The 12,422-nt window shown below is 31.9% G+C and overlaps 1 protein-coding gene across 9 annotated transcripts in view; it reads right to left on the minus strand.

Annotated features, from left to right (window-relative positions):
• The window catches only part of LOC117204897 (peripheral plasma membrane protein CASK), a 264,394-nt gene that overhangs the window by 226,118 nt on the left and 25,854 nt on the right, over positions 1–12,422 (minus strand). For all 9 annotated transcript variants that reach the window (XM_033442785.1, XM_033442791.1, XM_033442793.1 and 6 more), the window contains exons 4-5: positions 9,049–9,126; positions 3,593–3,768 (exon numbers count right to left, since the gene is read on the minus strand). In XM_033442785.1, the coding sequence (XP_033298676.1) occupies positions 3,593–3,768; positions 9,049–9,126 (254 nt within the window). The remainder of the gene's footprint in view (positions 1–3,592; positions 3,769–9,048; positions 9,127–12,422) is intronic.

Genomic DNA, 12,422 nt, shown 5'->3' on the forward strand with positions numbered 1-12,422 from the left:
ATTACCTTTTTAACCTATACATTCATTTAACTGTATTCTGAATTATGGGTCAAATGTAATAGAATGAATTAAACGAGATACGAAGAATATGATATCAAAAATATCATTATCCGCGTAGTCTTGAAACATTTACTGTTCAAAATATTCATTCAAAGAATGAAAAAACGATAAAATCCATACAAATTTTTGAAATAAGTTGCTTTATAAACAATATGCCTAACCACAGATTTAGTCGATAAATTAACATGATTACATACTGTCGCATAATATCCGCTTTTCATACAAGAAAGCGTTCATGAATATTAACTGCTTCGAATAATCGAGGTTCTACCGTACGTAAAAAGTAACAAGAGGTTCAGATCGTATAAACTAGAAACCCGATCGGGTGTATATAAATTTTATCGTCGTGATATACATCGAAGCCTTGATCAGGTATAAAACTCTACTTACCGTCAGATCATGCGATATCGAAGCAACAGAGAGGATCGTCATAAGTAAAACGGACACCAACGAAGATAATCGTTGAGAAAGTAACGAGGAGATATTCTTTGGAAGAAAAAGAACCGATAAAAGCCGTTGCATTCTGCACATTGAACATCGAGAAATTTCGAATACGACTGCCAATCATCGACCAAGCCAGCCAATAGTGAAGAATAGGGCATTCAGCAGAGAGACGATACAAAAATACCAAGTGTCTTTTTAAAAGTATTCTTAACGAATGTTCAAAAAACACACTTTGTTTCGGTGTATGTAGGAAAGAAAAAGAAATATACATATATATATATTTATAATATATATATATATATGTGTGTCGTTGGAGATCGTGAAGAGGCAGCATTCAATCCATGATTTTATATTCGACTCATCTTTTAATTGGCCGAATTCTTTGTAATACTCAAGTGACTAGAAAAGAAAGTCTCTTCCTTTTCTCGTCGATTCAACAGCAGAGAATCGTCTTCTCGAGTAATTAAGTGGCGCTTTTCATTTGCAAAGACGTTAATCAGCTTTGTCTACAAATATGTCACTCTGCCGGCAGCAATAATGTCCTAACCCTCAGGGTAAGCTCATCTCCTTGCCTCTGAATCTTTTAAGGCAGTACCTATAACGCTGTCTAGTGAAAAGGAGGTCGCGTACCTCAACGACATTCGTTAAGGTCGTTCTAGTAAATAATGGATTCCACTCTGCACACATTCAACCACTATCCCTTTCAACGGTGTAATGAAAAATTAGCAAGCTTCTGTAATATTACATGTAAATAAATATGTATCACTTAACGCGTCGAAATTTGGACAAGAACGCGCGAGTAACACAAAGAAAATATTCAATTACACTTACTACTTGCAAATATTTAAATATCTTAAGTTGTAGAATCTTCTGTTTTTCTTCTTTCTTTTTCTCTCTTGAGAAATTATTTCTCTTTGGAAAACAGCTTTCCCAGGGATACCTCTCACTGACTGAAAAACGCTGAAACTCGGTCATTTCTCGGAAACGAGTAAAAGTTTTCTATTAAGAAACTTCATAAGTTTCCAACTCCTACTAAAATTCACGTTTAATTACTCTACCCTTTTTGTATACTAAAATTGTTCGACCCACGGCTTTCGGTAGTAACGCAACTCTATATTATTGATTGGAAAATAAGTTTTCCATTTTCGCCAGTGACTTTCAAACCTACTAAGTGAAAATAAATAGAACGCCACAAAAATAAACATACCAACAGAATAATATTTCCATTTTTTCGGTTTTTAATCTAATCTGATATCGGTGCTGAAGTATGCAATATTATTATATAACGCAACAGCAAACTGATTATCGCAAACTATATTTACCCACTAATAGAACGTGCGAGAGTTAATATATAGCTACCAAATATTATGCTACCAAGATCGAATTCGATTTAATATAGTTTAATCGACACAAGCTACCACGGTATTTGCTACGTCCCAAACAGTATTAAAACAAATATATATAAAAAAAAGAAACTTAATATAATAATGTGCAAATTAATACGGAATGCTGCCTCTCCAATGTTTACAAAAAATATTAGAAGCGTATTACGTATGTGTTTCGATATTAAAACGATTCTGCTGTAAAATTAATATACTAGTATTCTTAAATAAGGGCGACTTTTGGTCACCATGTTAATGTCCGAACGATGTTAGCTCTCTTCTAGAACTAACAGCAAACCTAAGAAACGTTACAGTGCCCTTTCACCTTTACACTTCCCTAGATAAACGAGTTTGCTTGCTTTATGTACAGAGGAGTCGGTAATTTATTGTCATTCACACATCACGGAACGTCTATAACGAAACCTTTCCGGTATCAGCATACTACATATGAATTTACATACGTAACTGCTTTGATAACTGGATCCTTTGTGGTGGCCCATGGTGGAAACCGCACCATACGTATAAAATTAATCGTTGAGCAAGCAACGCTCGATTTCGAAATACCTTGAACAACCGAGCAGTGAAATTTTCATTGTTTTAACTATTCCACGGCTTCACGTTAATACATCGCATTGGGAATAGCGTTTAATTGCTTCGGGATATCCACAATAAGATTATACGTCTTTCTTTATGGAAAGATAATGAAAATTATAGAAAACACTTGGACTTTGACCTTTAAGTATTCTTTGAATACGGTAAATTTTACAGGATCAAAAGTAATAATTCATAAAGAATTTTCGAACTTATATAATGTTGCATGTAATGTTATTATAAACATTCTTTCGTTTCTTTTGTTTTGATCTATCGAGACATCTTGGATATGTTTTACAATCGGCCAATATCTCAAAAATGGAGCGTCAATATCGCACAAAATATAGTATCTACTTTATATATCTATTTCCCGATGTTCTAATATTTACGAAGATTAAAGAGAACATAAATATATTAATTCGACATTCATTAACATTTATGAAAATAATGATATTTAATTAAAGCTTTTATGGTATTTACGAATATTTAACACAAATCCAAAGGTATTGTACTATGGACAGATAATAACAAGAAGTATATCGAAATGGAGTTTTACTTTATACAGCTCAAAATAATGATTTGCAAAAGATTGGTTTACCCGTCCCTTTCAATTTCTGTTGTACTTAATCTATAATATTCCTGAAATGTTACCAAAAGACATTACTTCATACGTCTTTATCTCTAACAGAACTCCTTACATTCAACGATACATCTTCTTCTCTATGAGAACTCCTAACATTCAAAGACATTGTTTATAATGTTGAAAAATCATGCAGCATAGAATACACTGTATCAGTAGTAACAACACGACAGCGCCATCAATTCCCCACTTTGCCCGGGTGGATACAATCATAAATTATGATTTTCCGTGGAAAAAAGAAGTAGTCGATTCGGTTCAGTGGTAGCGATCATTGTATTGTTACCGTTGTGCAGTGGTGTGCACATGTTTGACACCGGCGAAAGGACAAGTAAAACGAACGCGAAAGTGTTGGCGAAGAGAGCTAACGCCGTAGCGGTGTTTCCCTGGAGAATGCGCAGGAAAGAGTACGTTCTGTAGAACGGCTATGCACGCAGATAGAACGTGAGAGAACGAAGAAGGAAGTGTTAAAACATACCGACGCCGTTTGCCTGGGACGACTGAAGTTGCACGGCGACGCTGAAGCCGCGTAGCTTCACCGGTGCGGAATTTTCCTTGCCTGCCAGGAGAGCGCATTGCGGCTTTAGATCACGATGAATTATGTCGTTCTCGTGGCAGTATCGCAACGCCTCCAGGATCTGTCGCATGTAATGGCTGGAAAACGAAAGCTGCTGTTATAGATATTGCTATCCTACGGGAGATGAGGCGGCTGAAAAATATATGTACGCGTTGTCTATTCATCTCGATGAATGAAAATCTTCGGTCTTATCACGATATATATAGTAGAATGTGAGAAACAATGATCAAAGATTTAGCGAGCTTGCAGCAAAAATACGATAAATAATAAATTCTAAGATAGATTTTAAAGAATAATGTCTGTAACATTGTCACTACCTTCATACTTTTCGATTTTGGAATGAGCATTTTATGATTTGTAAGTGGTTCGTACAGTCTTTGATCATCAAATTAGGATCATCTTCATTTTCTAACTACAACACTATGTTATGGCAAATTATTCTTGCCATTGATGAAACTATGTCAATGATCAGTTGTTCTTGGCTGCTCAAATGTTTAAATATATGGACGATCAAGTATATATAGCAGTTGATTTATTACTACATTATGTCCTGGAGTTAAATTTGTCCCTTCCATCGAAAAACATTTCCGTATTCTCGTAAATAGAAGAAAAGGTATCTATGTTAATTCGATACAGCACATATATTAGTGCATCCATATATAACACCAGTCTATTTACTGTTACTAACGGTAAATCAGATATATATTGATAAATTAACTACTTGATAAAGTAATTGGTAAATAACTGAGCCGAATTTTATATAAAATATAGATATCTTTATTCTCTCAACCAACGAGTATTAAATGTTAATATACAAAAATATAAAGAAGGACGTCAGTCGGTATTAAATCATCTTATATTCAAGAATACAAGAATAGATGAACATTTTCACTACTGTCCTTCCTATTATTTCACTTCAACTAAATAGCGTATATTTTTCAGGTTTCGTCCACGACCATTTCAAAATAACATTGTATAATGCTATTAGATCCAGTTATAAGTTTTCATAAGAAACTTCTATTTTTCATCGTTAAACAATAAATCTCAAACTATGATATGGTGTAACGTTTCTTGCGAACAGTATATCTTTTACTGCGACAAAAATATCGAATTTCCGTCTCGTGAGATCCATTAATCAAAGTTATTTTACAGAGTTGCAATATGATAAAAATTAAAAAGATAGAAATATAGATTAATGATGCATAAACAGAATTTTATGAGAAAAACTGATCACTACAAAAAAAAACATGTACTTTATAGCAAATTTTTCTCGATCTGATAGTGTAAAACTGAAACCCATTATATTTTGTACGTTATTTACCTATTTCTGCTTATCTTTCGAAGTTCTGTGTGTACATAAAAAGACTATCATCTATGAATGTAATTTTGTCTGATAATATTTCCAATATATTGAATATTTACCAAAATTATTATCAATGTCAAATCGAAGTAATTAATTTCAAACGAACTGATCTCAAACAACTTCATTTAGATCTTTGTAATTACTGTCTAACGTTTCCTGCGTTCTCTCACGAATTGTTATCATATACATGTTCCCGAAATATCTTGCGAGTCGTACCGCGTACGAGTTCTATCTGTGGATAAAAGCAATGGATGTCGAAAGTTCCTAGTAACATTTTCTGTCAAGACAGGTGAACAAATGATAAAAACGAAAAACGGTGTAACTTCGAAACGAGGTCAGATACTTTTATACGTTGATATGCACGCCCGCACTTTGTACCTTATGAAGTATCATGCACAATGTTATTTAGGCTTTCACTATATTACAACAGTTGAACGCTATTCGGGATACAGTTTAATGTACGCAGATAATTGCAAGCATGAGCAATGGGAATAATAGAACTGGTTTTATATTAAAATAGAAATGCATATGTGCCTGCGTATTGCGGTGCAGCGGCGATTATTTGAGAAAAAAGAAAGATTTTCATTCACAAATGCTTTCAAATCTGTTAGATATTTATTGTTTTCAATATTTAACGAATTATGGACGTATAATTTAAAGAATTGGTAAATTAATATTGAGTATACAACAAAAATAGTATTATATACTACCACTGTGACCTCAACAGATTTTTAAAATCCTGTTACGATTCTCGAATTTCTCGTTATGATATCTCGTTCTGGTATCAACAAACAGAAAAGCTTTCGACGTTTTAAGCATAAAATTCAAAGAAGGCACGTGGATTCTGAAAACACAACGACTGTGGATTAAAATGGTCAAAGTAAAATTAACTCGGGTTTAAATAGCGTAAAAATGTCTATGCTTCTTAACCGTATAGGTCAGGCGATTAAGGAAAATGTTAAAGGAATGAGATACAGGGATTATTGAAGGTTGACCGAGATATAAAAAACGATGGTCAAAGCGCTCGGCTCTCGTGTATTTATTGCATATTCGTTATACTGTCTAGATAACGTCAGTTCAATCGACTTTCTGTTAAGGGCGAAACGGTTGCCGGATACAATTCGTTAATACAACAGTTTATCCCCTTTCATGTACTTGTAAGATATTTCCAAGTTGATTAACAGGTAAATATTTCAATCGAGTTATCGACTATCGAGTGTTCGATACGATATAAACAGCCGAATCGAATGTTCGAAAATATATATGTACATGTACTACTTTATATTGATATCGAATGGAAACGAAACGATAAGCGTTTAATAACTGCATTTTGTACAATATATGGAATCCTAAATATCAACGATGAACAGAAAGGATACGACATATCCAATGTTTTACATATTTACTTCAGCAATATGTGAAAATTTATTTTATCCACCCGTTAGAAGATAACGCGACCTTTTCGTAATATCAATAAATTAAGTTCACCTGTGAGACATTGTTTTTGTTGATATAAACCACTGGCTAATACGAATTACTGCCCCATAAAAGTTTGTTAAATGTAATAGATTCGTACATTTCCTCTTTCTCTCTTTTTTCGTGATTTATATGTTTTAAATATTGGAATGTTTCAAACAATTCGTGAAGTTGATTGTTCATCCTATAGAAAACATGTAAAACATTTTTATGTTACGAAGTTTTTTTTTATTATATTTTCTATAAAAATAAAAATGAAAATGAAAATAAAGATAAGAAAGAAATAAAAATTTTAAAAATAGAAAAGAAGGAGAAAGGAAAATGTGTAATGTAAGAAACATATATGGAACAGTTGCAAAAATTATAAAAAATTCTTCAAATTTTAAAAAATACATCGTACTAAATGTGTAAAATTATTCTGATTACTTTAGTAAGTAGTTATAATAACAAAATTTCTCCGAATTTAGAAACTATCTTAACGTCGTACTCTTAAGAACTCTTAATATCTAAGATATTAAATGTAGTTCCTAATTTTACTAACCTGTATTTAACTAGTAATCCTAACTTTTGATTACTTTCGGGATATAGCGAAAGCGTAACAAATAATTTATTAATGTCAAAATGGAGATTGACTTTTGCTATTGTTTCCGAGCAAAGTGGATTTTCGACGGTGTCGAATAATAACTTTGTAACTAGGTTTAATGCATCTCGCATGTCTATCGTATCTATAACTCCGAACTTGTGAGTCAAGAAGGTTGCACATCCATAACTTATATAAGTTACGTCCCCAGAGGTTTATGTTTAGTGCACTATTGAAATTCTTTTTTTCAACGTGAAATATCAAATATCAATGTAGCTGACATAGTACGGCTCAAGAGAATATTTGAGTTTGGACAACCGAAAAAGGGATATATACATACATATATTTTAAGAAGAACTACATAGATATCTAAAATATCTAAATAATTTTTTACCTCTTCTAAATATCATAGATTACATCAGAAGTTCGCTGAAATTGTTTACTAATTATCATTGAATTTACATACTTCCAAATAATTGAAAGGATTCAAAGAATTAGTAGTACTCACTGTACTGTAATATCCGGTCATTTTGATCAATTTGTGGTTACTTGTTAGTAACAATTGTTACTAACAATACATATATTAATATACACCATTAAAGCACATACAAATAAATATATTATTTATCATGTCCTTATGTGGTCAAATTGTTCATATTAATTTCAATTACTTCTTTGAGAATTTACTAATAGTGTATCAAAATTAAAGTTAGTTATGAACGTTTATATCGCTACGGGATATTTCTCATTCTCTATTTACCTGTAACCTTAAAATCAGAACTTTGCCGTAGTAAAAACACGTAAAAATATGCGGATTTTTAATCGAGAAAATAAAATGATTCGCTAACTGTATTCGCTACAGACGTTCAAAAGTGATAGCTATGAGGTACGACGTGAGCTTACAAATGACCATGAAGAGAGCAAACGCATTTCAGAGACAGTTTTGGACGTGACATGTACCTACACTGTCCATCATTCTGCTGGTTAATCTACCTCTACTCGACGTAGATAGATTCAGCAAACTGGCGACCAAAACTTTCATAAGTAAACATCATCTGCTTCCGAAATCTTAATGACCATACTACACAGTTAAACAACGGTGTATAGATAAGCAGAGAACAATTCAATATTCTAAATATATTCAATAATCCGTGATTGAAACGAAAACTTTCGTTATCGCGATAACTTTTATCGGTTCACTTTGATAGTTTATTCTTTTAGAATATAGGAAACATTAAGAAGAAACATTTTTGCACGAAGTTTCTATTCAAAAATACAAATTTAAATTTTTGAAATGTTTTCTTCCATAAATCTAATATTTGAAATGAGTAGTATTTGCAAAGCGTAAATGTGATTTTTATATTAATCGTTCGATTAATACAAATCGTACAGGCTTTATTTTGCAATTTACAAATCTTCTTTACGATTCTAACAATATTTTTCCAACAACTAGCTAACTGAGGATTTAATCTCGGATTTTTGTAGTTTAATACTGATTTAAACGGAAAAGATTGTTTAATTCCAATAGGAATAAACTTATGGAACAGCATTATTCACGAAAAACAGACGTTTTCATCGTTTCTCGAAATGGAGAAATGGTGTTATATAAATGAGAACACGAAGACTGGATGACGAAAAGAAAACGTAAGGATCATAGTGAGATTAATAACTGCAGTATTGTTTCGAGATAAATAGCATGTCTTTTAATAATATCAAGTGAACTCCCGTGTAAATTATGTCGTAAACTCGTGTCACTGTGATACAACATCACTGATACATATAATAAAAAGCTGTTGCAATTCAGGTGGTCTAGGGTAAATATTTTTTCTTTTATTAAATTGTAAAAGATAGCGCTGTGCTCAGATGGTACATTCGAAACAAAAGGGATATCTTTTATGGCTGAAATACAACCTTTGCACAATGTAAAGATCTTCTTACCTGGCTACCGCTTCACTGTACACGAATCCAGCAGTTGCTCTCCGAACGACCTCGAAGCATAAATCAGAGCCATCCATACTGAAACAGAAGCACGACATTAATGCATAATTTACAAGGTGTAACAATTTATGGGAGCATCGGAAAAAAAATCGTATTTTGCTACGGACCTTCAATACCGACACGTATTTCGAAGGACTGCATAACAAAACATAATGATCTTAAAAGAAATATATACAGTGGTCCGTAGAATTTTTAAACAGTTAACATAGAAAACTTTTTGGATATAACGTGCATGTTACGCGGCACTGAAATTTCATTACTACTGTAGTGAGATAAGATTATATTGGTAAAATTCGAAACTAATCTTAAAATGCATATGAATGTTATGCACATGAATAGCGTTAATGATATTTCGAAATGTTTGTACCAATGTTTAAATACTTTTTTAAAGTACTGTACACAGATACATCACGTAACGAATCGACAAATTTTTATTTTATTTATTTATTCGGGATAATGAAAAAGCATAACATTCTTCTTTTCATACGAAAATACAATTCAATAACTTTTCTCGTACAATGGAAATTACGAAATAAACAAGAGTACGAATCCTGCTATTTCAAACTGCATTTTCTGCAAAAAATTGAACAAATTGTTCGAATCTCGATATTTACGAGATAGATATACAGGGTAGTTGGTAACTGGTGGTACAAGCGGAAAGGGGGTGATTCTACGCGAAAAAAGAAGTCGAAAAAATAGAATAAAAATTTTTCGTTTGAGGCATTGTTTTCGAGAAAATCGACTTTGAATTTTCGCTCAGTACGCGTGCACTTTATCACGTCTCGTTATAACGGATCTCACTGTAGATCGTTGTCCCGATGGAAAAATAAAAAAAAAAATTAAAAAAAATGTTTATTCTATATTTTCGACTTCTTTTTTCGCGTAGAATCGCCCCCTTTCCGCTTGTACCACCAGTTACCAACCACCCTGTATAGAATTATTGGTTTTTAAGCTGCCAACAAAATGTATGCGTAGTGCGTATTGATCATAAGAAATAAATACAATTTAAATTAACAAACCACATTGACAATCAGTAATCGGCAACGTTGTCTGACTTGATTATGTTAACAATCGTAACGAAGTTCCCTGCTATAACACGATGTGTCCCAATTATCGCGGATTCATTCAACACTAATTAGGTCGATTCATAATGACGTAAAGTTTCTATGAGGGTACTGGTTAGTACGTGACAGACAAATTCAAACAATAGTAATTGAAGAAGTTTTTCTCACAAAAATATTTTCACATAAAGAAACGTAATGAAATTTGTATGACGTAAATTTTAATGAATGGTGTAATATTTTACAGAGAATTGCTCGTAATATATAATACTTTGACATAATGGTAAAGTGCGACGGCACGTCACGTGAATCTACCATTTAAGAACTTTGCATGCTTCTTGACATGTATGTCTATTAAAACGCGTGGCTAACTCATATGATGTGTCACACGCTGCTTCGTAAATACTAAGTATCCAATTAGAACAACTGCTGACATACAAGCTTATTTCATTCTACGATGACGACTTTATTATCTATTTATTTCTATTTTCTTTTATTAATACAGTTACAATCTCCATGAATAGATTATTTTGCAATAGCTTCTCGATTCTTCGTTACACGATAAAGCATGTATTACAAATACATTATTTCCTTAAACAATTAGTTTAACGTTTCTCTACAATGCAAATAGCTCGTGTAGGTTATGTGAACAACACATTACAAGATATCACGTGTCATATGTTAATAGTTCCAATATTAACATAGAATAATCGTTTTTTCTCCTACTTTACTATTCTATTAAATTTATTTAAACGGGGCATACAACATTGATCTTGCTATTCCAAAGAGCATTATTGCAAATTAAATAAATAATTATTATAGTATTATAAATGCCGCAATGACTGAAAAATTCGTTTAGATAATTTTTCATACATAAATACCACTCACAAAATATTGCCTGTCAATTTGAAAATTAACTACGTTTTTTAAACGTAGGTATGACGTATACTTTTTTTGCCACAGAATTTTCCTTGCACATGCTATGAACGAGGATTGTATATCGCTTTTCATTATTAAATACGAAAATTTCATCGGTACGGATCCTTGCCACAATCACTGATGATTGCAATCATACAAACCTATGTAAATATCTTCTACAGATTTTAGTTTGCGTAGCAATAACTTCGAGCATATCCGGTCACGTTCATAAACGTTTCGTGTTTGAATTCGAGAATTAATCAAACAAATGTTATATAGATTCTCTATTCTAAACTTCGTTGCTTTGATTTGTTTCGATTAAATAATAGTTATTTATTTATAATTCAGTATTTTCTGGAAATACAGAATGAAAAAACGAAGATGCGACTATGTACTTAAACAATACTCTTGATATATAATTTAAAATTAATTAAATGAAGTAAACCAGCGTATATTTAGAAGTGAAAATACTCTGCATCGTCTATTATTTTTATCTTCAACAATTTTTTTTTATATATCGCATTATATCGCATAATGTTAAGAGTATATATTTATATTTTCTAATATTTAATATTCGATATTTAATGATTTAATATTTAATTAATATTTAATATTTCTTCTACTACGTCATAAAAGGTTTGAAATTTTAAGTTAATTAAACCATCCATTTTTCATTACTAGCAACATTTCATAATTGCATTTGCAAGTAAGAGCATTCTACTTCATGAATCTAAATATAGGATAATCAGCTGAACCGCAAAATAGATTGAATACATTAAAACTTTTTATCTTAAGTCCTATTATCGTTTACTTTACTGAAGGAACGTGTAAAACTGAGCATTGCTATGCAATGGTGGCATTTAGCTATCAAACAGCTTTTTTTCGCCTAAAACTAACTGCAAACGATTTAATTCGTTGCTATAACATTCCATAGTAACGGTTCCACTTCTCGGTTTTAAAGCCTTGTTTTCATGTATGTATGTATACGTATGTTAATAGAACGTGGATATGGTTGGCTTTTTAGAATCTACATATTCTCGACCTTTTTTTTCGCTGAGGATTATTCTAACGGACCCATTTTTTATCTTGAAATCCTTTCTATAAAATATATTTTTTTGTTTGTTCTCTGACAAACATCAAGCGATATGCGTTCAGGTATTACAAAATATATATTGTTTTTCGACAATATACATACATATTGTACATATCTAAAATTCATTTATTTTACTTTCAACTACATGTTCTAGAAATAAATATTCAACTTTAAAAATATTTAGCTTTTTAATATTAAGACGACATTGATATTTCTTTCATTTCATTTCTCTGTACATACAC

Source organism: Bombus bifarius, unplaced genomic scaffold, assembly GCF_011952205.1.
Source record: "Bombus bifarius isolate JDL3187 unplaced genomic scaffold, Bbif_JDL3187 scf7180000007984, whole genome shotgun sequence".
Lineage (NCBI taxonomy): Eukaryota > Metazoa > Arthropoda > Insecta > Hymenoptera > Apidae > Bombus > Bombus bifarius.